This window comes from Varroa jacobsoni, unplaced genomic scaffold (assembly GCF_002532875.2).
Source record: "Varroa jacobsoni isolate VJ856 unplaced genomic scaffold, vjacob_1.0 scaffold_425, whole genome shotgun sequence".
Classification (NCBI taxonomy): Eukaryota; Metazoa; Arthropoda; class Arachnida; order Mesostigmata; family Varroidae; genus Varroa; species Varroa jacobsoni.
Window position 1 is genome coordinate 55,675 of NW_019213327.1, and position 26,958 is coordinate 82,632.

At 40.0% G+C, this 26,958-nt stretch overlaps 1 protein-coding gene and 1 long non-coding RNA gene across 12 annotated transcripts in view; one reads left to right on the plus strand and one right to left on the minus strand.

The window, feature by feature from the left end:
- LOC111260293 (uncharacterized) overlaps nucleotides 1-11,294 on the plus strand; it is a 47,571-nt gene extending 36,277 nt beyond the window's left edge. For 3 of the 5 annotated variants that reach the window (XM_086968261.1, XM_022832928.2, XM_086968260.1), the window contains exon 7: nucleotides 134-11,294. In XM_086968261.1, the coding sequence (XP_086824387.1) occupies nucleotides 134-527 (394 nt within the window). In that variant the 3' untranslated portion in view covers nucleotides 528-11,294. The remainder of the gene's footprint in view (nucleotides 1-133) is intronic. The other 2 variants (XR_015310984.1, XR_015310983.1) reach the window with 2 other exon arrangements.
- LOC147753519 (uncharacterized) lies at nucleotides 2,897-26,645 on the minus strand. Of its 7 annotated transcripts, none has more exons than XR_015310990.1 (5): nucleotides 25,983-26,510; nucleotides 25,583-25,723; nucleotides 22,577-22,689; nucleotides 8,438-8,708; nucleotides 2,897-3,399 (listed from the first exon to the last, which is right to left on the minus strand). It is a non-coding gene; the product is annotated as an uncharacterized LOC147753519 (long non-coding RNA). The 7 variants fall into 7 exon arrangements; XR_015310991.1 differs by having other exon boundaries at nucleotides 2,897-3,062; nucleotides 25,983-26,509; XR_015310989.1 differs by lacking the exon at nucleotides 2,897-3,399 and having other exon boundaries at nucleotides 5,439-8,708; nucleotides 25,997-26,645.
- Nucleotides 26,646-26,958: the final 313 nt, after the last annotated feature.

Consider the following 26,958-nt stretch of genomic DNA (forward strand, 5'->3'; position numbering starts at 1 on the left):
CTAGGTGTACTCTGGCGCATTATGATCGAAATCATCGGACGTTGGTAGCTTAAGAGAACAGATGTAAGGGTGATTCGTAAAAACGCTATCACATCTCTTCTCATTGTTGTCTTTTGTTTCGTCTGTCGACTAGATTCGCTGACAAAGAGCGAATCAAAATCCACATGCGGACCCACACCGGAGAGAAGCCGTTCAGCTGCGAGGTATGTGGCAAGCGTTTCTCGCAGAAGTCGACGGTGAAGCGACACATGTCGGTGCACACCGGCGCTAAGCCGTTCCAGTGCGCCACCTGCGGTAAAGGCTTCGCTAACCGAGGCAATCTCAATGCGCACGCTAAAACGCACGCTTCCGCGAATACTAGAGGGGGGGGCGGAGGAGCAGGAGGAGGCGGAGACGGCCATCGCGGGAGCAGCAGGAGCACCACAGCAGCAGCAGCAGCAGCAGCAGTTGCCATTTCACACGCGCCATCAGGACCCGGCACGGGCTCAGCACAGTTACATAACCTGCCAAGCTCGTCCGTCAGTTAAATTTACGCGAGCACTCTTAGACAATAGATGTTTCATTTATTGATAATTACAATAATGACGAGCGTGACATAATGAAATAAGCCCAATCCACATTGATACATACACGATATACGATTATTTTGTTGATCATGTTATGATGGGTGTCAATTATTATTACTATTGCTGTTATTACTACTGATTACCCTTTTTCATTTAAACATTGTTGTTTTACTATTAGTATTACTATTATTATTGATAGTATAACGATTATAATTATGACATAATTTATTGTTGTTGCACACTCTAGAAAAAAAAAAGTGAAACAAAAATAGTGGTGATAAAGAACGAATTATTTTATGCAGCGAAACATTTTCTCTATTTCGGTTACTTTTCATACCTACTTATAATCTCTTCCTGGCCAGCCCTCTTTCATTTATTGATTGTCTCCCCAATCACACACACACACACACACACATATATATATATACATATATATATATATAGAGAGAGAGAGAGAGGGGGAGGGATGCATATGTACACTGTTTACCTCACGTTTAGATACTAGCGTTTTATAGAAAATTAACGATAATCTATTACGCCTTTAATCCGTACGAAAGAAAAAGAGACACATTACAAAAATGGCAACCACTAGACGATGCCGAAAGAAAAGTGTAGAAAAAGTGATGAGATAATAGTAATACTATTAATGATAATAACTCAATATACAATACTATCTCATTACGCTATTAAGGCCAGCATCGTAAATGGCTAAAGCCAAGCAAACGCGAGAAGTTACTCGACGATAGTGATAATGACGCATAAAAGTTTAAAATGACAAACATGAATGGTATGGCACACTTGTTGAAGTTGGGGGCAAACAAACTGGCAGAAGGCTATAAAATAATAATAACATTTCGACAACAACAATACAAACGCGAGGGAAAGTAAGAAGGTGGCTGGTAAACTGATAAGATCTTTAAATATATATACATATAAATATATATATATATACAGAGAGAGAGAGATGAATGATTGCGAGAGAGAAAGTGAGGGGAGAATAGAACAGCCGGAATCGATGCTGGTGTCACCGATGATATTGATGAAGTGCTAACGGAAGTGGCAATGTTGAGCAGTGATTGATGCAAGGTGTCAAGTTGAGGAATAGAGCAAACGAAAAATTCAAAGACGACGATGAATAAACAGTCGATGGGTGGGCTGGTGCCTTGAATAGGGGGCGAAAAAGAGCACACGTAAACAACGAAATCCATTAATAAATAGGGACAGAGTACTGTCTGGAACGTATAACAATATTTGGCATTAATGTAACCCCTATTCTTTTTCAAGTTTCGACACATTGGAAGCGTACTCTATTTAGATGTTGGCGCGTGTCGTCGGTCAGAAGCTGTACGATCATCTTTTCTTTACCATGGCAACATGCATCGCTAGCAGTTAAAGTTGTCAACTTGTAAAATGTATTGTTATTATTTGTTCCATTCGAGACTTCGAGGAAAGTTGTGCACGAGGTATTCGACCCTATTAAAAATGCGGAAAGGTGTTGTGAAGACTGGTGCAAGTAGTAATAATAACAATAGAAAACGATATGGCGGAACACGGCTGACCCTTGCCACTGCCCTGGAGAAGGATGAATACTAGCCGAAGCGATTGTATACCTGTCTATCTGCAATATAGTGGCGAGAAAGGTGTTAAACAAGTTATAGTGTGAATACTTTGGTTTGTCAGTTGCAGTACAAATCTCAGAAACGTACGGTGAATGAGGCCGTGTCAGCGAGCGAACCATCGAGCCAATGGGCTTCAGCGTACATACGATATATATATGATGAGGTGTGAGCTACGCCGTTATACGTTTATAACGGTACAGAGAAAAACTGCTCTCTCTCAGAACTAAGCGGATTTCAGAGCAGGTACAATGCACGGACATGACACGAAATGCACGTTGATTAGATCCACACCCAATAATGAATCTGGTGCTCTGGAGATCGTTTAACGGCCAAGTATACAAAACATTCATAGCTGTGCTTCGAATCAACACTTAAACAAGTGGTAATAGTTTTTAGAAAAATGTAAATGTTCTTGTTCTTCGTAAAAAAAAAAAGTCACAAAATGACAGTGGATCGTACAAACGAGAACAAATGAACTGTCATTTGTAAGAAATGTAGAATGAGCGTTAGATGTACACAACGGCAGCATCAACTACCGTTAACAATATGAATTATTAATGATAGAAGATAGACCTAAAAACGCATATGGCAATAACCCACAATTATAACCTTATATTAGCACTAACATCAGCGAGTTAATATAATAACTACTGCTGCTACGCGTTTGAAGCAGGCACGGTGAAGATATATAAGATGAAAAAGACAAAAATAACAACCATGATGATGATGCTTATTATTATTATTATTATTATTATTATAACGATACGGATGATGATGATGATGATCTCAAGCGCCTGCCCCCATGTAGCCCTGACAGGGGTGGTGGGGCTGCTGAAAGCCGTAGGTGAATTGTAGAATCCTGCAACAAGCCAACCAGCTTTTGACAGAGCGAAACAAAGCAGAAACATTATAACATATGAAAACTCCCACAGTACCCGCTGGCATACATCGACATGATAGTAATGTTTCTGCATATGTAGATAGTCTAACTTATGCTCTTGCAAGGGGGTAGCAATAACAATATTGCTTTAAAGGAACTTAGAGCAAAACATATTATAGGCAGAGGATACATCGTTGTCAGCCGCTTCGTAGACGAATTCGTAGCAGGCGTTTGTTGCTTGATGCTAGACGAGCTGTATGGTAAGCCAAGTGGTGTTCTTTTAGGCGGTGATGAATGTGTGTCATAAACGAGAAAAGCCACAGAGCTGAACGTGCTAGATAAAAAAACAAAAAAACACACAATCCTATATTGAAAATATCCTGTGTTTCGTACAACGGATGTTGTGTACAAACGTAGTAAGATAAAAGCTGACATTATGTTTTTGGTTGATGTTTGCATTTCTTGTTCATTGTTCGAAATATATCATTGGGCGATGCCAGATTCTATCAGTAGTAGAAATACGTCGTTCTAAACACGAATGTCTTGCAACTCTAACTAATCGGCGCAATTCAATGACTACGGGCTGCTTGTGGGCCTTTTGTTACGCAAGCTTATTTGTAGCTTATTTCATTATCTGCGTATAGACGCGGTCGACGTTTATCGACCCATCTAACTGCGTCTCAATGTAGGGATGAATCCAGCGGCAGTAGTCGAATAAGGGCTTGAATGTGTCTACAGGGTACAAGCAATGTTAGGGTCACAGATACACAAGCAACTATCCCTTATAGCCAAACGATGTGATTGCCAGTTGAAGAATTGTAACTTGAAGCCAAGTTACTTTAGGCTGACAACTGTATCTTCTGAAGCATATTTACTGCTTGCTAAAATGACAATTAACAGATGGCAAACGGTTATTTGTTAAGCAATAACATTGAGTACCTTATCTACACATACATACGCAAGAGACATACAAGAACGCATTCAAAACTTACGATACCCTCGACCTGGAAACTTTATCCACAACTCAATTAAAGTGATTATAACAGCAATGGCGAAACTTATAGAAACGAGGTTAAATGAACCGAACGACAAACAAGAAAGCTATAACTACGGCCAGGCCTCTCCTGCTATTACGCTTATTATGAACGTATTGTATATGAATAAGGGATAGCTAGAGCAACATAAATTGTATAATTCAGATCAAATTCTATGTAGAACATATTATTATAAATCGAAATCTCCATTATGGTACCCTTTGGAAATAAAAAAAAATTTTCGTGCAATTTCCTGTGCACGTGTTACGTTAGCAGGAAAAAAAACGTAACACACTGAAGAAACCTATTTGTAACATAAGCATAATATATTCATATGACTTCATTCAGGCAATCAATCAACCAATCGTACATTATGCCGTTCATGAAAATATTCTACATAGACACATGTATACTAAACAAAAAAGAAAGTCGATCCGTGAGCAGGTCCGGCAATCTCTGCACGCCGAAAAAACCATCATGGAATTATATCCAGCAATATACCCACTACAACACATAATGAGAAATGGTGACACTGAAGCTTCTAGTGACCATTGCGGCCTTTACTTGCTTGCTTCGTAATGTTCTATGCACCCGCCCCGCTGGAGGCACACGAGACATACTAACGAGAAGAAGGAGTTGGAACGAGTAACAGAAACAATATATGCCTTCCATCTCATAGGGCGGACGGATGGGTATGACGGACACCTTTTTGGGTATCTAGTGATATCGACAGTCGACTTACAGAGGGTAGATATAGAAAGCGGTTATTTTGTTAATACTGTTGCCGTTAATGAGATAGCCATTATATATATATGTGTATATATATATATGTATGTATATATATATATATATATATATATATATACACATATATATACATAAGGGATTAATAATATTATGGTTCTTATTATTAAGTATAACAATATAATAAAGCGTGTTAACTAAGATGAAAAAATGTTAACGCGACTGGTGATGACATGATAATGATGACGATCGTATATTATAGTTAGGAGGATTGTTACTAACGTCGTGATTATAAGAATTAAATAAATATATTTAAATAATTAATAATTAAATATAAATGCATATAAGGGCAAGGCAAATGCTAACCATCAATAGGATAGGCAAACTGAATCAATTACAGAAACTATTGCATACAAGGTGCAATTGAAGAATTCATTATACGCTGGTGGGCAAAGCTGATGATAACAAAATGGACCGGCAAAACGCAAATCGTTTTAAGTTTCGTAATAAAATGATAATCATATGGATACCTATAGTGACTGAATGTAACCACATAATTCTAGCAATAAAAGTGAATGGACACAAAATAGCAAAGAAAGGCTATACCTTAGCCTATAATAAAGAAAAAAAAAACAGAAGCAGATTCCGTGATGAGAACGAAGGGTTATTATTGAAAAAAAAAAATGACAAAGAACCATGCTTAAGGATTATTGCTTCATTGATCAGGGAACTTGGATCCAGATCTATAGCAAATACGCGACCTCACATTAGAACTTCGCCAACCATCGTAAACAATAGTAACAACGTTTAGTGGAAGTGAAGCAACTCAAACTAGGAAAGATATTTTCTATTGTGACCCCCAGTTAGGGGAACGCACACACAAACACACACACACACATGCACTAGAAACAACAACAATGATAATTACTGTTAATATATCAGCAGTACTGGTACGATTGTTACTAAAGGCTCGGTGAAACGAGACTGTAGTCCCGTATTCACCGTTGTATAGTTAATAATTATTATAGCAGAAAAAAAGATCGAGGAGATTCGTGGCCTGAATGTGGAGTGGTAGCTGCGTCCAGTAGGTACACTATGTCGCGCAATGGATTAAGAATCAAACAATTCGATTCTGGACACACACAGAGAGTGAAAATAGGAACGCTGCAACGCGGTAATTTATTAAGAGCAATAATATTCTAATGGTAATTTGGTAGTGGGTGAACTACGAGGACGCGTTCGGCCAGTGAACGTACATAAGGAGAAATAGGCTAAGCTCAAACAGTGTTTCTTCAGATAGTAACAATTACTATACTATGCTATAATGGTAATTATATTATTATACCAATTGATTACTACAAAACCGCTATTGCAATAGAAATATTGCCCTTCTTTATCGAGCTCGACGGCACTCGTCCGGCAAATGGGAAGATTTCCTCGTCGCCAAAATCAATCGCTGCAGAATAGAACTAGAAGGAGACCCATAAGGACGATAATAGTAGCAATGACAGTAGGGGTAACTGTAGCCGTATGCGATAGGGAACATATAGAACAAAACTCGAACCAATAGGGTACGTACGCACCCACTCCCTGTCAATCGAACGATAGTCAAGTAATTGTAACAATCGGGACTGGCGCTTTCTTCCAGTGAACAGTATTCATCTATTCTGACTATCTGCAACGCAAACTAATAATTGTCACAAAAACACGATATTAATGGGCGGGAAGATTTGAAAATCTTTTGCCAATAATAATAATAATAAATTAACTAGTAGCATATACAAAATTGACATTTTGCATCTTGATGACTATAATAATGTTGGTTCTATTATCATCATGAATAACGATGATGACAAAGTATGACGACGATGATGAAACAACACTGACAATGACAATGATATTTATTATATATACTGTTATAAATTAGCGATAATATTATTGCTAGAGAAAAATAAGCGGCAAGAGACAAAATGTAGGGCAGTCACATTATTGTTACTATTGTCAAACAAAACGCATCCACACTCCGACACGAGAGAGGCAGAATCGAGCGACCTTTAACAAAGTGATCTCCGCGGAGAAGTAGGTGTCAAACAGAATTATATGATATTATGTATGATTAGCAAATGGATAAGGAAAAAAGTGTTGGCAAATTTACAGACGATGATGAACTAACCATTGAAATGAGCAATAACAACAGACTATGTGAACCGATACAAGCATGTTCTAGTTCAAGGGAGCTGATGATTGAAATCGCTGATGTATTAAGTCTGACCATACTGAGTGACGGGCCGCGTGACGAATGAGACTCTGAGATAGACGCAGGCAAAAGAGAAACGCAAACAACATGAATGAAAGTAATGACTGAAGCTCGGAGATCGCGGACGAGCGGGGTTCCCCTTATGCAACGTGACGCCTCCGGCGATAACAGAGGCTTCCTTCTACATGTACTCTTATAGACGCCTCAAAAGAAGATGAAGGTGACTACCGATCACTGTTACAGATTCTTCATTTTCTTTTTTTTTTTTTTTTCGGAATTGTGCTGTGTCCGTGCCACAAAGTACAAGGCCACTGCTCGACCGCAGTCTTCGGCTTGGTCTTGTGTACATTGTTGATTCAGTTTGAAATTTAGTGCAGCACGCAGAAAGAGAATGTTATTTACGAAGACAGACATTATTTGTCACAGATGTACTGGGCTGGGGTTGATATACCAAAACATCTTTGAGATAATATGCGATGTTTTCTATATTACCGGCCAATGATGTGACGACAGCAAGCCGTTAAGTTGTTAATTCAGAGACATTTTACGCCTTTTTTTTTTCTTTTATACTAGCAAACAACGCGCCCAATTGCCGACGCGCTCTCTGGTGGTAACCCATGTGATATTTATCGTTCGTTTACCATTTGCACTGTTTACTTATCGAGATTTATTTATTGACGACCATATGTATACGCCCTAGTGATAATTAGCAACTCTATTATGGTAGAAAAAGAAATCATTTCTAGTAGCTCGTTCTAATTTCCATGTATTTTGTAGATGAGCACATTTTGACCCTGTGGATGATTGCCGTTTGTAGTGTGGCCGTATACTGCGATTATGAAATTAAGTTGCCACCAGGGGGCATTTTCGAGGGCTGCAAACTGTGTGTACAGAATGGATGCCAGACCAGTCGTGACAACTGCTTATCTGAAGTCAAGTAAGTAAGTAAGTAAGTAAGTAAGTAAGTGCAGCATTAAAAATCTCTTCGTTTTGTGAAGACGCGATGCAATAGAAGGCAGCAAACGTTAAGTTCTGCACAAATAGAACTTTTTTGAGGAACAAGTTGCCACACGAAGCGCGAGTATGCGAATCTGAATAAAATTGAAAAGTGCTAGAACGAGCCTAAGCAAATGGCCAATGGGTAAAAAGTTAAGCCCTCCCTGTCATGATTGCTTCTAGTGATACGACCGATTACAAAACCACGAGCCGATGAGAATGAGAACTGTGCAGATGTCGCTTACTAACAAATAAAAGGAAAAAAAGATGCCGGACATAGAGCGAAGCAGGTACTACTAGAGCAAGCTTAAGGGCACAGCTGATACTGCCGTAGTACACACCGAACACACACAGCAATCCGTGAAGCACGCTGCTTGCTTCCTCGAAAGGTTTCTATTAATCGCGGAGATGAAGCCAACAAGCTAAAGAGGTGCAGTCTTCTCTCAGGCGGTTCGCTCACTGATTTCTGTTGGTGCAATTCGGATAACTGGTTGACGTATTGAACAGTTCGTATCAAAGCCATGGAAGAAGCTATGTCACTTTTTGCGCTTGGCCCTTGGAGTTTTGTATACCTTGTTCATTTTACAGGGAACCATATTCAAAAGGCCATGCCTGTAAACGCAATATGTAATAATGGTAAAACACACAGTTATAATATTCACGGTAGGTCAACGACTTTCAAATTACACATTTCTTAGCTTTTGCTAATAACGGATGAACGAGATATTATGAAAACTAGTAACATTATTGCGTAACATAGAACGGCTAAGCTATCGTACATACGGACTCCGTTGTTACAATGCGTACACATCTAACATATATGTATGTATGCCATGCTATTATATATTGTTTTTACTGTACAAGAGTATTTCTATCATATATATATATATATATATATATATATATATATATATATGTGTGGGGGTGTATGTATATGTTTTGATCTTCTTCCTTCTTTTTTTAAACCAGCATCATCATTATCATTGTGATAAATCTGTTAATTTTTGCTATTGCACCGTTAAAACTATATCAGATAAATATATTGACAACAATGGTTATATATGACAACAATACGAGACACTGTTATTAATGGTAGCCCATAGTGACGTAACGAGCTATTTGCTATCATTACCCAAATGCAGAGCTTCTGATAGCCACAGCCATCCAACCGGGGTCTTAACGGGCATTTTTGAGCCAGTTGATGTCACTAGGAGAACGCATTACTTTGAGAGGGAAAAATGGACAAGCATTATTGGCAGCAGTCAACAGTCGAAATAAATTGAAAATCTATATCACCGAATCTCATCAATTTCAGTAGCTCTACCAATAATCCTTTCTGTCTAGCTTAGGGAATATATGGAGACATCACCCAACTCAATAAATCTTCAATACACATTAGCACGCTTGCGGTGCGTATATTTTTATAGGTAAATCAGCACCCATCATTTTTTACACACCTGTGACTTCTTCATGAGTAAATCTCATTTTAATTTTTATCAATTGTTTCAGTTTCGATACCTTTCCGCCTTGCCGTTTGTGCGCTATACTTGATATCATAAACTATTACTGAAACTAGCTTTTTATTATATACTTAGTCTCGGTTTTAGGATGGCTGTGTTATATTGAAGAATGATCTTGATCGAGTCGTCGATTGCTTATGGTCTTACGATGAAGATCATCTAGCAAATTAAAGTTTTCTACTCTTGTTTATCCTTTGCTGCTAGAGGGCATGCAAGTTTGCGAATCGAGATGATCCTTGCCGCGTTCTCTCACACATTCTTGACTCTGCTCTAATGCTGGCTAAGCCGGCTAACTGCCTTTACTACTTTTTTTCTGAACAGCTGCCTCGAGCAGTACACCACTTCCAGCACAAATTAATCCCACACCTTTGGCAAGAATACAATATATATATATATATTGGGGAGTTTTGGAGCTAACCGCGGCGGCCGACTGGGTTGCTTTTGCATAGAATTTAGAGTACAACAACTCTTGCGCCTCACCGGATCGATTTGGGCCGTTGAGCACCGGACAGTAGAGGGGGCGTAGAGTTTGAGACGTTAGCTATATAAGCAAAAAATAATGGTTAGGATATGGGAATCGAGTTGAAGGGATACCGGACGAATGTCGTGGTGTTGGCTAGAAGTCAGTCGGTCGTCCCCTATTTTCGAGGGATAGTCGCAATCGATGCAGTAGTGAGAAAAATGCTGAAGCTGAATCAAAAGGGAAAGCTAGCAAATGAATGAAAATTGAAAGAAAAAGATGCGTTCTGAACCGGTCGGCGTATACCGACGACTTCGACATTAACATAAATTGAAAACAGAAAAAATCCAGTTGTTATGATCGAAATATTCGTTTCTCTATTAACGTTCCGTCGAAGACGAACAAACGTGTCCGGAACACACGGATGTGAATGGGAAGCTACGCAAACTGTTTAGCACTTAGACAGAAGGAGCAATTGTTATTAGTTGTAATAAGGCCCTTGAGTAATGAATAGTAACTTGTGGTTAAGAGTGGGGTGAAACTAAGAAATCTGATAGGTAATAATGAAACTGAAGCCGAAACTTGAAGGTCCCCGTATACCAACGCATATATACATCCATACATACCAAACATATTTACAAACATAATTACATCAACGTTACGAACCTTCCAGTTATAACTGGTTGATTCGAAGACAACAACTGCAGAAAAAATTCATGCATAATAATATCGCTTACGAGTACTGATCATTATCGCTAACGCTGACAATAACAGAACGGGACTGTTTCGGTATATATATATATATATATATATATATATATATATATATATATATATATATATATATGAAATGACAAGAAGACAATTCGTTCCACATAGAGTGAGAAGTAGAATAGGAGAGATAAAGCGAGAGTTGTAAACGGAGTAAGAAGCTAAGAATGTACGCCTTCACAAATGTGTTATTTTGCCAGCAGCAGTTATATATAAATATATCATAATGGTGTTATTAATTAATAATTAATTTATAAAAAGTAACCATATTATTATAATAATAACAACAACAACAACACAATTAACAAGAACACGACAGAGCGATGAAATAACAGAGTTCATACTCCAGAGGCAATTCATGTGAAAGAGGTTCACTGAAAAATATTATCTTTTATTTGTTGATTAAAAAAATCTTTTAATAAACATGCGATAGAAACTTGAGCTTGACATATATGGAGTCGTTTTTTCGCGAGAGATTATTTCATTATGTAATTTTTTTTATCCTTTCTGGATCGTTTCATACGAATCTTTTCACTACAAAATTTAAACGTCTTCTATCTTGTTAGCGTTTCGAATCTTGTCAGCGTTATCTCCAAATGGACCAAAATTTCCTAAGTATGATTTTTAAGAAAGTGAAAAACAAAATAGCAGATAAAATTAAACGATGCGTTGTTAATTACTAAAAAGGAAACCTTCATATATTTCAAAATATTATACACTACAATAGCTCCTGTTAGATGAAGTTCTGCGTCAAACGTATTTCAAAATATATATTTGTCCTGTGTGTCCTACACGCAACAATTATCACAAAAAAAAAGTAATCAGATTCTGACCGGTTACATTCTGGGTAGCTACAACGTTAAACGTAGCCGGATATAGGCTTTGGCGATCGCGCCAGTAACGATTATTTCTCGCCCGGTATTAGATTTCGAATTTCCCGCGCATATCTTCAGCAATCTCGATAGAACATGTAGAGAATAGAACACGCGCAAATTAACTAGGCTCTCTGTAGCAGCTTATTGTAGCACTCTAATAAGCCTGAATGATCAGTTAAGAAAACCAAAACTATATGTAGCATAGATTCAAATGGTTTTTAAGCTTAGTTTTGATAAAGAGGAATACAACTACATGAGCAATTCTATGCTCTGTAAATGGTCAACGTTCTTACGACCCCATCGTGTGTTTTTCGTCATATATGGATTTTAGAGACAGGTTTGCGCTAGTGTGCATCTGAAAGTCATCTCTAGTACTGCTCGCTGTTATTTGCATTGTCTCAAGATATTATGAGCCTCTTTGACGTTGTGATCGATCGACAAAATGGCCTGATTAATCTGCTCTATTTGTCGTATGCTTACGAGCCGAGATAGGTATGTAACTATAGCATAACTTGAAGAGTTAAATAATTTTTTCGTTGATAATCTCCTACGTGTATGAAGATTACTATAGCTTAGGCGTGGCGAATTCGAAATTCGCTACTACCTCAGTACGAGAGAAGGAATGACCGCGACCGTAAAAGCTAACGTCTGGTCGTGATTAAAGACTTTTCAACAGGTTATTGTGATTGTTCCTATCGTCAGAATGTAATAACTTGTAAGAGCCGCCTACCTGTTATTCAAATAGGCAGATGTAAAGAGATGTGAGAGTCAACATGAAGAGGAAACTGCAGGAAAATTGTAAAAGCAAGGCGTTTGCGCACTTCTGGTTGCTGTGGACCATGTTTGCTCACCGTTTCGAGCGCAATAAATAAATATCGAGACTTCGGCTCCAAACTATATACACCGACCATACTTTTGAACTTTGAAAAGCAACAGCCTTGATCTAACAAAATATAAACTCGCTTTATCACTCTTCGTGTAGTGTATATCGACGGTGGGTCTTGAGCCATCAGCCCTTGCCTCGTTCTTGTTAATGAACAGAGATATGAATTGGTAAGAAGATACAAATAAATGAAGGTGATGTTTTGCGTTGGGTTATAGCTTGAAATGGATGCTGCTTCTCTCAGTTTTTGTTTGTTGTGACAAGAACGTACTGGTGTACGTCAAAAGTTCCCCATGAGTCGGCTAAATCCAAGATATTAACAATCAGTACCATCCGCAGTTAACACCTGATTTGAGTAAGTAATGGATCACATAGCTTCATCGCCGTACTCAAAGCGTTATAGAAAACGTACACAATATGTAATCTAAACTTGTAAAGTGCCTAGCGTTATTTTAGCTAACGTTTCTTCTTATTTGCTAGATAGCCTTAAAATCATATATCTCAGACTGTCTGGGTTGCGTCGAGTCGGTCGGGATTGGTGTCATCAGGAAGTTGGGATTCGGCAGTAGTACACGAGGTGAAATCATTCGTTTGGGCCTTTGCTAAGCCTCTTAATGGTGTTGATTTAGTTTCAATGGAGGTATACCAAAATCATTTGTTATAATCCATCATCTAAAAACCGCAAAGGTTCTACAAAGATAGAATTATCATGTTATCTGAAAAATGGCACAAGCTCATCAACAAAAATGGTGGGCATTTAGTAAAATTATTTTTAAATACTAGAACTTATTTGAATTTTGACGGTCAATAACTCCTCGAAAAGTCAAAGTTAAACTACACTGTATTTATGATTAATACTGAATGTTAGTCTGAACTTGCAGCTTCTCAATATATAAAAAAAGCATGGGTTCTATAACATGCAAAATTTGCATTTCCTTTGCTGTGCCTTTAAAATCACTAAAACATAAGAACGTAAATGCGCATTATTTAACCCAATGACCAATTGAATAAAAAATCTACCGCTAAATGAAGGCTTCTTATTGATCGGATGTAAAATACTTTCCTTCATTCCTGTTGAGCCTTCCGTTCGCTCAAATAATCAATTCCACGGGTTTCAGCATAGTAATGCAAGTATATTGTGAATGCGATACTGCATGACTGTGTTCTTAAAATGCGTTTTAATGCATATATCTGTTTGATGGAGAAAGAAATGGAGAAATTGATTATTATCACTCAATTCTTTCCAAAAAACTTTATATCTGCTGTTGCGTTAGTTAAGTATTGCCACGTATGGATTGTCCCCAGCACGAAATTCGCTAGTTTCTAGGTAGAAACGCACGAGGTGCGTCGATGGCCAATCTCAAACCTAGATATCACCGCACGTGTTGTCAGGTTTAGTAGACAACTGCGTTACCACTACGTCGTCACGGATATTGAGTAACGTCTGAATGACGTATTCCTTTAAATTGCAAGTTATTCTTTTGGCGGACAACCATAGACATACCATATAAAGTGTTTAAATGTTACTATGTGAAAACTTCACGTCGCACCTTTAGAAAAGGTTTGAACTTTTCAAAAATTTATAAGACACCTTATAACTTCCCTACATGGAAAGAAAGCGGAGCGCGACTACGTAGATACGTTGTTCTAGAGAACTAATTGGCTAGTGGTCCGTGCGTATACAACTTGACATCATGTTTAATTGTTTAAAAATACTTAAAGTAGATCTCCCATAAACATATGGAGCACTTATCGTTTGAATGTAACTTATTATTGTTCAGTCTTTATTAGCTGTTATCATGTATATATATATATATAGTGCTCCTTATTTGTACCCTATTAGAAAGTAGCAAACTTCACTAAAACGTTCCTTTTAGCTCTTTCAATCTGAATAATATCGGACAACTTCCGGATCATTTGTAATCGCCTTTGTCGTCGTTCCATTATTGAAGAATGTTTATTGTTGTTCAACTTATATCTCGGTCGGTTGTCGTATTGACATTTACATTTTTTTTTTACATTTACATTTATTGTATACGTGGCAACCGGTTTTTAGTGCTCTTACTATGCATATATATATATATATATATATTTACATATACATATACAACGATTTGATGTATAGTTTAATAACATAAAATTATCGCGTCCTGTCTTATCTATCACATTTATGAGCAAATAATTTTAGATCTAGTTTTCCTGTCCATTCATAAAACTTCTGTAAAGACTGCTGCATAGAACTTTTTACAAGTGTTAAAAGGCCCATATATTAAAACATTTTAATTAGGTACGTTAATCGGCATTGTAGAGTTATATATAATATATGCTTCAGTCAACCCAAAATAATGCCGTGAAAACACTTTGGGGTTGCAGTAGTACTTTTTTTTGGGCCATATAGGGCCATTTGCACAAATTTTAAAAACTCTTTTTTAAAAGGCCAAAGAAGGCCTAGCAGGTTCTGGTACCCAAACTTGACTTCAAGTAGTATATCATCAAAGCATAGAAATTTACTGAACTTGGTAGTTTAATAGGATTGAGTATTCTGTAACCAAATGGTTGTTGCTGGGTCCTCGCCAGCAGACACATTGCGCGGTCGATATCAATCCGTCTTCGTCAACATTTCCGTATACTATATATGAGGCGCCCCAGGGCAGCGCAATCATGATTGAGGTCAGTGGCAACGGTTATTTTTAGAAAAGACCCGTTTTTGTAGCTTCTTTGCGAATGAGTACATAATAGTTAACAGGTAAGTATTTAGGTTTTAACCGCACTACCAGTCTAAATGATCCATGTTGCATTTCGGTCGTTTTTGACCGCAATTTTTTATGGCGCGAAATGTTTAGTGAATAGGCGTCAGTATCGCGCAGATGTACTGAAGAAACCATTTTGTGGATAGAAGCGGGATCCTTCGATTTCGTTACGATAGTTGGATACGTTTCCTTGAAACGTTGTTTTAGAATTTTGCTTTTTGTCGGTGTTCTGTCAAGTTTAAGATGGAGCTCAGCAAGTCCTCAGTGGTTTTTGCAGTTGAGCCTACGTAGCACATTATTTATCATTGTTTCTACGTTGCTCTAAAAATTTAGTTTTGAAGAAAGCTAGTATGAGCGTCATTCTTGTTTTTTGCGAAACCTTCAAATTATCATAAGATCTGGTCAGCTGTAGCAAACGTTCGAACCCCTTTGGCAGATACGAACTTCCTAGGCAGTGCAGCACTGTGAGAGCGTAAACAGCATGTTTACGCTCTCACAACGCTCTGGAAGCGGAAGTCAATCTTTTCGGTCCGACCTCATGATGGTGTAGCGGTAATATGCTACTAAACTTACAGCCGTGTTAAGTGGTCCATACTTAAATCTTAGTATAGGCACACTTCTTTCGTACTGAAGGCGAGCCGCCTAAAACAATGATCGACTAAGGCGGTAATGAAGATAAACCTTTATACATTTTAATTAGTTTAGTCCAGGCCCCATTTTAAAGTAAAACACCATAGAATTAATTGGTTTTATGCTCACACGACGCTTTAATACATACAGTGGTTTTGCATTTTCGATAGTTGTGCACGACTTACTGAACGCGTATCTATATCTCTTTAAATAATATAAATAATGAATGAAGATAAATAATGAAATACTCGTAAGAGATTTTCACAGCTTTCCTATTATAATAATTTAATAAGAAAAATCAATTCGCGAAAATGCAGCGGTCAATTATATGCATCGAAAATTTAATTCTCAAAGCACTTTCATATCTAACTAAAGATACAGATGTAAGTTTGCTTACAATGAAAGCTTTTTTGTGAATCAAAATTGCTGGTGAAAACAATACTTTCAGTTTTGCACGGCGTACGAAACCACAAAAAACAATATAAAAAAATTTTAATAAAAGTAAAAGACTAACTTGAGTCGGTGGAACTGCTAGTTAACACTTACGCCTAGTTACACTTACGTTAATTCTTAATTAATTTGACATTATAGTTGACAAGTTTAGGAGTTTACTGAATTACTTCAGGTGTATTTGTTAGCTATTCAAGGTTACCCGCGATAACTTGTTACGCGACACAATTCTTTATAATTTTAAGGATGGCTGCTAGAGACCGTACGTTGCTCTTTCTGTTGTTATTCTCTGCAGTATTCTATTTAGACACATGAAGGTAGTTTTCTTATTTTCCACGTGTACGATTATACAGTGCTATGTTAATTCCTAACTAGCTTTTTCTACTGCATCGCTCTCTACCAACAGATAGAGTCAAAATCAGAAATCAGAATTGATCAGTCTCAATGGAACAAATTTTTGTGCGGTAAAATCAATGCGGCAATACCAATGGAAATGTTTGGTCGCACTATAGCTGTCAACGAAGTGATTTTTCGTTTGAATATCCCCTGTATTTCGAGTTCTACATCTGAAATCGCCGTTAGCCATTCCATTAAACATGCTGCTTCTAGTACGAGACGAACTATCTCTGTACCCGGGTTCAAACCTTGATCACAACGTGTCCTGAAGATCAACAGGCAAATACATTACCCACCCAGCCATCACGGGTTTGATTACCCCGGAGGTGCAATGGTTCACAGACAAAAATCTAATCACTGGCATACGCCAGAACTGTCTCGTTTTCGAGTGATTTCGAACTGTAGCTATATTTATCGAAAATATTCGCTGTCTAGTTTGAAATAAACATTTTTAAGACAAAGTAAAATTGTATGTCCTTGCCATAAGAAAATGGAAAGGTTTCACACTCTTTAACATCCCTCAAAAAATCAGCTAAGGTGGAAAATGAAAACTACGGCAATATTACAAGTACCATGGTAATAAACAAGCTAAATTAATAAAAAAAAATCAAAACTAAACTTTAGATAAACTCGCTACATGTTGATAAAATATGTTAAACGTAGCTTTCTTATTAGAGATAATGCATGAAGTGTATTTTATATTTTGTTTTCAAAGGCGATATAAAGTACAATACACCTAACTTGAAAAACATTTCTCACAAAAGAAAAAGTATGGGAAAATTGTTAAGAAAACGTTTTCTCGATCCAAAATCTAACTCCCATTACGCACCACCGTACGTTGATAAAATATGCTGCGTCACACAGTGAATAGTATCTCGATTCCGTCGGCACTGTCGGTATGAATGAAAATTTAGTTTTGTTAGAAAAACAAAAATGCCGCCGTTCCCTGAGGGCGTTTTTGTTCTAAATATCTTGAGTAGAGATACTGTTTCGTATAGAATGCAGTATGCCATTGAGGGCAGTTATTGTTTGCTGCTAGCATTTCCTGCAAGTAAAAAAACTAGCGAAATATAGTAAACACAAATAAAATCATATCACATGAAAAGAGGTCATTGGAACTCAACTAATCAAGACTAAGCGAGAACCTTAGCGTTCTTGTCTTCGAGAATCTTCTCTTTCTAGCTAATATGCTGTCCGCTCTAAGGACACCCTTAGAACTTATGTAAGAGACTATCGCACAGCCTTGCAGGCGATACGGCGCCGTACCTCGAAACCTCTTGAGATGAGTGCCAAAATTTGAAACGAGCCAGCGGGCTGAGAAAATCTAAAATTTCCTACGATAATTGGTATTTGAGTAAATATGTACTATTTGATTCCTTCCACGTTATCTCTACAAAGAGCTCCATATAAGTTTTACCGCATTCAGAACAGTCACATCATGCGCCATGAGTGTGCATCGGGATTTGAATTGCGCGCGACGAAAATGTTCGTACCACAGGATCGTACCACAGAATATGGAATTCCCTGAGTCAGGTTGTTTTCACTCCTTCGCATCGGTCCGTTCTGCTTGATTTGGCTACCGCATAAGCGCTTCCTCACTAGCTATGATAATTTGATAAAATTTCGAAAAACTATTCAGTTGTGGAACTAATCTTCGATCAAAATCAACTTTGTGGGTCAGTGTGGTACGAACCGTGCGGCCGTTCTTCTGAACCGGTTTAGCTGGGTACCGCAGCCATGTCCTATTATATGTTCACTTGGGCTGACCATGTGTTTTGCTGCGAATGGGAATTGTGAGTGGTGGTGCAAACAATAAGTTCTCGTGGCTGCAGGCTTTGTTGCAAAAAGTGATGTGCCATGTGTGATGGCAGGCGCGCGACGGCGTAGCGCCCATCGTCGAGAGCACGCCAGCAGTTATCGCCGGTGAGTGTGAAATTCATGACGTTCAGCAACCTCGCTCAGGGCCCCGTATCCCGGTCGAGTTATTATTAAGCCTACCAAGTAGCACGAGTAATAGTTGTAGCAGTAGTAGCGGTGCTGTGTTGGGTCTATCTGGTGCGTGTCTGTGTGAGTGGCTGTTTGTCTGCCGTGAGTAAATGTGGATTGTGGCTGCGCACTGTTATATCGAACCCCCGAGAAAAAATCCACGCAAGTGAAATCGTTTGCTGATGCCGAAGCCAACATCGTCGGTTGATTGGCGAAGCTATTTGGGCAGGTCACCGACTCGTAGACTGTCGATTCCTGTCAACCTGGCTGATTTGGATGAGGTGAGATGAGGCTCGACCCGATGGGCAAGTAATCAGGATCAACCCGGTCATATAATTATTGGTATATAGAGTATGCGTATTGTAACAGATCACACAGCCACATGATGATCCTATATATGCACAGACCGAATACCTATCTCTATGCGTCTGGTAAGTGTTGTGGCCTCAACGTGATGCAGCAGCTTTCCAGTTGGTTCGGGGCGCTACAAATGCACACGCGATCACCTTTGTATACAATACGGACATCGCCAGACATCGCAGAAGACAAGTCGGTCTGTATCGATACCATCATAATATGTAAAAGAGTTGCGGTTGTCAGAAAAGACGACGACACACCTAATTCCTCGATGTGGTCCATTCTGCTTCTGGGGTCTCGTGTTCGCTGCCGCATGTGTGCGCACTTTGATCGTTTGGGGTCTTCTCCTCTTACGGGGTACATACATGAAACTCGTCTCGACACTGTTCACGGAGAGGCTACAGACTGCTATTTTGTCGCTTCCATGCATCGGTTGTGTTTGAATAACCATGCTTTTGTTGCAATAACAGCAGCTAGTTTGTGAGCTTCGTGTATTTGCCGCACGTCTCTGTGTGCTGCAACTCTTTTGCAGCTGTCTAGCTAGGCACATGTGTGTTTATTTGTGCCAGTGTGGTAAAACAGCAGACTTGCTGCTCAACTTTCACTAAGTTCTGAAACTAGTTATGAGATACAGATGTATTTTAGCTATTGAACTTCTGTATTTCCCGGCATGCAATTCGCTAATCGAGTCCCACTTGACCTTACATTCACGTCGGAACAGACGTAGTATCATGCTTCTTTGGCATTTGTGGAAGATTCCGATGATATCTAATTGTGTTGAATTGGCGGTCACGTTCGGTTAAAACTGTAATGAAAGACTACACGCAGCGATGCAATTTAAAGCCGCAAAAAGTAGAGAACTAGATTAGTTAAATCGGAATAGTTGACTTTCCTGAAGACGAATGACATACGTTTTGCTGCTTCTCCCTCTTCGCTAGCTCATTATGGAACATTCTCAATCGATGCTTTACCAACTATACTAATTTTTAATTTAGTAGTACCTACGACAGAGATCTCAAGTTAATAATTGGGGGATTACAAGTTTCCCTTTGTCATAACGGGAAAATTGAATAAGCACGGTCAGATTATCTTATAATGCTTAGTGTACCTTTGGAAAGCTATTAATGTTAATACGTGTTCTCCACTGTCAGCATGCCACACGTGTTACCATTGTGACGGGCTCAGGAAAAAAAACGTTGCTATTGACGTTGTTGTCATCGTCATCGTACTGAATTTCCCACCCCAATCCCCTGTATTGTTCCTTCTTTTTCTTTCTGCACAACTCACTGTCTTGATTTCTCTAGTATGTCATCGTTCCTGCTGCGAACCTTTTGTTGGGTTCCCGTTCGAAATCGTTGTCGATGCCGTCGTCTCCTTCTCAGTTAGTGTCTGAGTCCAAGCGACAGCAGCGTGGATATGCTGATTGGCTGGCCGCTCAGTAGTCATGCAGCCAGCTGCGTTGCTGTTTACCTGTTTGGCTGTCTGACTGCGGTCCCTCGGGCAACAACTTACAGGAGGTAACACGAGCGACAACGATGACGACGGTCACGGCGGTGGTGCGCTGCTGCTGAACGTCGTATGGGTTCCTATACGCGTTTGTGCGAATGTTTGACTTGCAGCAGCAGCGGGCTGAGAGGCAGCGATTGCTTGCCTGCAAGCTTGCGAGTCCACTGCTGGCCTGTTTGCCTGCACTATTCTGCTGCTGGCCACTAGCGATGGTAGGACGACGGCTATGGCGACGATGATGAGAAGGTTTTGGTTGCTTACCTGTTTGACTGTTGTTGGCTCGTTTACTCGGCTCAATGGCTGCACTAGCAGCTCGCTTGTTCGCCCGCTGCCTTCTTTGATCACCCGCCCGCTGCCTTCTTTGATCGCCCGCCCGCCTACCTACTTGTTTGCCTACCTGGCTGCGCGTGTTTAAACGTGCCTATTGCTTAGAAAGCTAGCTTGCTATATTTGTCCATACACAGGCGACGAGGACGTGTGTGGTTCTAGGATTTATTGTGATGACGGTTTCTCCTTAACTTTGTGCCATGCCGACGTTGTTAGTACTCATACTCTTGCTGCTGCTGCTACTGCTGCTGTGGCTACTACGGCTCTCGACAATGCAACTTGCTCTTGTCCTATTCAACCCCCAACAATCTCTTAGACAGGGTCGTGTTGCTGAGTGCGTTGTGTTATAGAGCAGAAGCGAATGCTTGTGCAGTATCAGAATTATAACGAAATGATGACAGTGTTATCGGCGGCCGCAACAGTAGTGACAGATAATCACGGCGATTCGCAAGCCGTAATTATGGCGCGGTCCTATATGCATATCGTGGGTATTGACTTGATCATCAAGCTCCCTAGGCTTTTGTTAGAACGTTACTAGTAACTGCCAGTCTACTTGTAGCGTTAGTCGTATAGGCGCATTGTAATATAGCTATAGTTCGAGCTATAGTAAAAGCGGACGTACTTTTGCTGCTGCTGCTGCTGCTGTTATAGGAGGAGGAGCAGCAGCAGCTGGTGAAATAGCGTAACGCAGAAACGCACACTGCAGCAGTGGCAAAAAATATCACGACACGACGTTAGTAGCTATGGCTTACATTATCGATGCGACAGCCACCATTGACGAAGCTGCAGCAATAGCAGCAGCCACGTCGACTGAACAACGACACCAATACTAATAATGTCATCAGCTGCGGCTTCAAGTTCGCCGATGTCAATGCCGCAACGCCCCGACTGTGAAGCAGATCATGGCAGCTCTGTCACTGCTGCTGCTGCTGCTGCTATTGTAGTTTGTCTATCTGCCAAAAATTTAATTGTTATAAGCCATTGGTTCGGCAGCTAGCAGCCTGAAAGTATTTGTAATTGGTTTGTAGTAGTTTATTGTTACGATATTGTAATCGTTACGATAAGATTCAAGTGAGGTAGTCGAGTAATTTGCTGCTACGAACTTTATTTACACTAACTCGCAACAGTTATTTACTACGTAGTGCTTCAGTTATTGCTGCGTAAACAACGGTGGCTTCACCACCTCCACTGCCATCATGACCGTCATCATTGTTGTTGTCCGCATGAAGACTGTTGGACTTCACTCCCGTACGAATGAATGAATGAATTTCAGCTGTCGTCTTAAAATACCAATTAGTGTTATCTCGTTAACATAGTAACGGTCAAAGCTCGAGACTTGCGAATACACAAGTCAAATAGAGGCTAACTATATGTTCCCCATGACAACGTAGTGGTGACATGTTTGCCCGCTAAATTTAGGGATGTGGTCTAGCTTTAAAACCGAGGGTGAACACACCTAATTTCGTGGGGGGAGCCAGCAGTCTGGCTGAAGCAATATACGTAAAAATCTGAAAAAAAAGAACAATGCGGTAAAAAAATATACACACAAGCGTAAATAAATGCACTTACCTGGCTGATGTTGAATTTGTACGAGCTGAGTACTGGTAAACGCATTGTCACCCGCTGCCGCATTCTTCCATTCATTGAGGGGTACGGGCATCATTGCTACATCCCTCCGTTCGCTAATCGAAAATCAACAGTTAGAACCATCATTACGGCCCACAATAGGGGAGCAGCAGCAGCAGCAACAAAAACAATCAGCCCCAGACGGAAAGTCCACCTTTTCCCTGCACGTTACTGATTCCAACAACCGGTCTACAGTTGCCTCTGTTGATAATACCGCGGTTGCTGATAATATTTTAGTTACAGGGATTAACTATTTGCTTCTTCGTAGTCTGTAGAATGTTGGTGCCTATGAATTTATACTGTGTCTATATATGTATAGGTGTGTATGTATGTGTCGACTTGCGTATGAATATTGCCGTTGGGTTATTATTATGGTGCCTGTGATGATCATGGTTCGCTTGCTACTGCTTTCGTTGGCCTATTTTTGCCCGTGTGGCGCGGCATCATACGGTGATCACGTGGATGGTACGTATCTATCACTATCATTTAAAGGAATCAGCGAATAAGTTAACGACGAAGCAAGCCAACAAACGGATGACGCGGAAACAAACAACGTACATAACTGTACGGCGACGGAGAAGATCGTCGTACTCGTTCAGTGGCAGGGCGACGCGTACTCTATCAATATCTTTGTTAGGACCGTCTTCGGCGAGACGATATCTATTGGACGCATCGCAAAAGTTGTTATTGCCTTAATAATATAATATAAAATAATAACTAAATTGTCCTGCCTCTAAACTAGTTGCTACTCACTAATGTGTTTACTTTTTAATCCGATAATTGTGGTTCGCTTATTATTGTATTTAAGGTTCTTATCATTGCTGGATTTAGCACATAATTGCGAATGTAGACTTTAGAATGAACAATGATCAGAAGGCGAACTGTTGGGCGCTAACCGTAGACTAGAATGTCTAAGATTGTTAGTTATTATTATTAGTTAGCTGGTTTTATGCTAACGACTACATGTTCAAGTTCAGCATATGCGGATTTTTTATTCCCATTCCCAAACTTTAGTCGGAGACATTTTAAAGAGCCTGCCGTGGGCTTAGTCTCAAAGCTGACCATTAAGGCAGGAAACCTGCTGTTGTTGTTGTTGTTGTAAAATTGATAACCTAATTTTTAAATTTGACTTTTTTTTATCTTGCGTGCAAAGTTCTGGTAAATTAGACATCAATTTTGATCGAGAAGAGCATTTGAGACTCAAGACAATGACGCTCAGATATCCTTATTGAAACGAGAGACACCCGATGTAGATGCAACGTTTGTTTTATGTTAAATCAGCATTCGATCATTAAAGTCGATTTTGTTTTTTCGTAATGCTTGAAAGCTTTTCTTTCGAATAGGGTACAGTTTGTTTGGTCCAATTTATTTCTGTTTTCGAAAAAATAACGTATACTGAATCTTTGTAAAAACGCTAGTTTTTATCAAAAAAATTACAGGAATTTTTCTTTTCTCATTTACCTTGGCTCATGTTCTACAAGCTGTTTGTTATCGTATGCCTTGCTATATGAAAAGGGAAGGATAAAAGGGCAAGATAATGTTGTTAACATATATATACAGTGTTATTGGTCATCATCAATGGTATAAAAGTGCATCCATCCTGTTTTCTCGCCAATATCTTATATAATGGATTAAATTGTGCAAGCGATTACGCCGTATCGCTGTCTATCGGTAGGTTAACAACACGCCATATGGCTCGCATTGTTCGCATGCGACTACCTCGTTGCGGCTACCGTCTTCACTTGTTAGTAGTAGAAGTACGCATTAATCAGAGGTTTTCTAAAAGCAGCGTCAGCACCAACAGCAGAAATACCAATAACATAGGTTTTTCTTGTCGCAAATTTGCAACCTAATATTATTATTGCTGAGGTCGTTCCAGCGGCTTCACGTGCTACCCCACTGGGGATAATGATCATGATTATTACCATCAGCTGCGGATGTTGCGGTTTGCGTGGTGAAGTCTAGGTATCTAGTGGCGCATGGATCCTCTGGCTTGTCGTAGTTCGAGTATTTCTTGTTTCTTTTTTGGTTGAACGCTCAGCGCTTGTTGCCGTCGCACTGCAGCCAATACACATTCTACTAGCGCCTTTCTGATCGCAAGCATTGCATTGGTGGCGTGGATGTCGCCACTTCCCTGCCTCTCAGGCTTTCTCTGGTTGCTTGTTTGGTAAAGTATCCGATACAGAGCGTGTAGTAGCAGACTGCCCTCTTGTAGCAGCAACCACAACGACAGGTTGCATAGGCAGACGACAGTAGTCCCATTGCTGTTTGTCGCTTCTCTTGCCGTTGCTGCTGCTGTCAGCGATGTTGGTGTGAATTGGTAGTGTTTACAATCACACCTACGTCTCATGCCTCCCCTTACTCTGTTGTTGGACGTTTCTTTGACCGCATCCTTGTTTCGCTTAATTTTCCTCCAGTAACAGTCGACTGCTATTGTTTGTTGCAGCTGTTTCTTGAAGTTCCGTCGTAGCCGTCGTCGCTGGTGCTGCAGCCTGCTTGCTAGATACACTGACCGTATGAACAAAGTGTCTCTGGTGGGGACGACTGTAGGTAAAGAGCGAGCAACTATGCTGAGACGGTGCTACATGACGGCAACCCCACAATTGTCGTAGCGGCGCTGCTATTGTTACTGATACGAGCCATATGGCTGTTGTATTTTGTTCGGTTACAACATTATCGTCATCGTTGTTATCATAAATTGATGAGATGATTATTGTTGACGACTGACTAACGAGACTACAAAGTGCAAGGCGACCAGTACCGGATGTAGGCGGTGCCGCCGAGAGCTAATGGAAACTCGCTTGGAATGGCTGTTATTGCAAACGACGCTGCCGTTGCCGTACTTTCGGTTCCATCTCCCTCCCTCCCTCCCTTCCTCCCCCCCCTCTCTCTCTCTTTGTCTAAATCAGTTTGACGCTCGTATCGTTTTTTGTGGTAAATCTTACTTACTCTTGCGCAGTCTGTCTGCTTACAGCTGACATGGGTAACAAGATGGTGACACGACAACGGTTATGATCCTGATGACGACCAAGCGATCCTCGAACGGGTCAAGAGTGCTACTGACAATACTGGTACTCTTGCTTTATACATCTGTAAATAATAGAATAAGCCGCAGAGTGGTCACGAAGTTGGCCTGCTGCGCACGACGCTGCCGATGGCTTCGTCCACTAGGTGTACCAGTAGTATAAGGGAAGATTCGAAGATTTAGTAGATAGAGGGAGCCAACTGTCTATTTAAGAAATAAACTCAAGAGACTAATAGGCAGACAGACATAACATGCTGATGAACAGACCACCACACAGACTGACAGAAAGGCAAACGTATGCAGAAAGACGAAAAGGTAACTCACGCCATGACTGATACCTAGTCGAGCGTACTGCTGTTCGGCGTGGTCTGACGGCGACCAACCATTGTGGAGTCAACATATATAGATCAGTAAGGCCCACCGCTGTTGCAACCGGAGCAAAAGCCATTGATTTTATCTTATCTGTCTATGACAACGGTGACGATAATGATAACGATGATGATTGTGATTCTACTGCTGGTTGATCGGTGTAGACTCTATTGCAGTTTTCGCTATTGCTGCGGCCATAATGCAAGTATAGTTGCTGAAACAACGGAGTACCACAACGCCGTCAATGGCGACCACGGGATAGAACCTTTACTGCTCGATGGGTTGATAGTTTTATAATGTATATATTATTATAAAGTATTATCATTGGTACAGCGGTCGCACGGGGTGAAGGAACCACTCGTTTCAAGAGCAGTCCGCAAAACTACATCACAGATGCGTATATCAAGCCAGTTGTGCGACAGTCCCGACTTCGCGAGCCGGATGTTACCTGTTACACAGATGGCAACAACATCAAGATCGTCATTATTAGTGAAAGGAGTAGTTGTGATATAACATCCCAAAAGTAGCAGGAACGCGCAGCTCTTGGCCGCCCATGTTGGATGTTTTGTTTTCGAGGGTAATAATAGCAGTAGGGAGGAGATGGGGGTAATAGACAAGCAGTGAGGGGTATTGCTACTCTACACCAGTGCAGTCTGATGAATTGATGGTGAGGTAGCTGTTGATGATTCAGTCATCATTCGTACAAAATGGCAATAGCACTAGAACGGTAAAAGAAGACAGGTTCTTGCAATGTACGTAACCAAGTTTTCCATACAATTGACCAGAAGAAGCATGGCCCGTCAACACGTCTGCGGTCGCTGAGTGCGCAGTGCATACGACCGGTGTTCTAATTGGGCACTCGTGTAACCTCATTAACACTATGGCAGAGATATTCGTCCTAGAATATCAGACAATCAAGAACAGCAGTAAG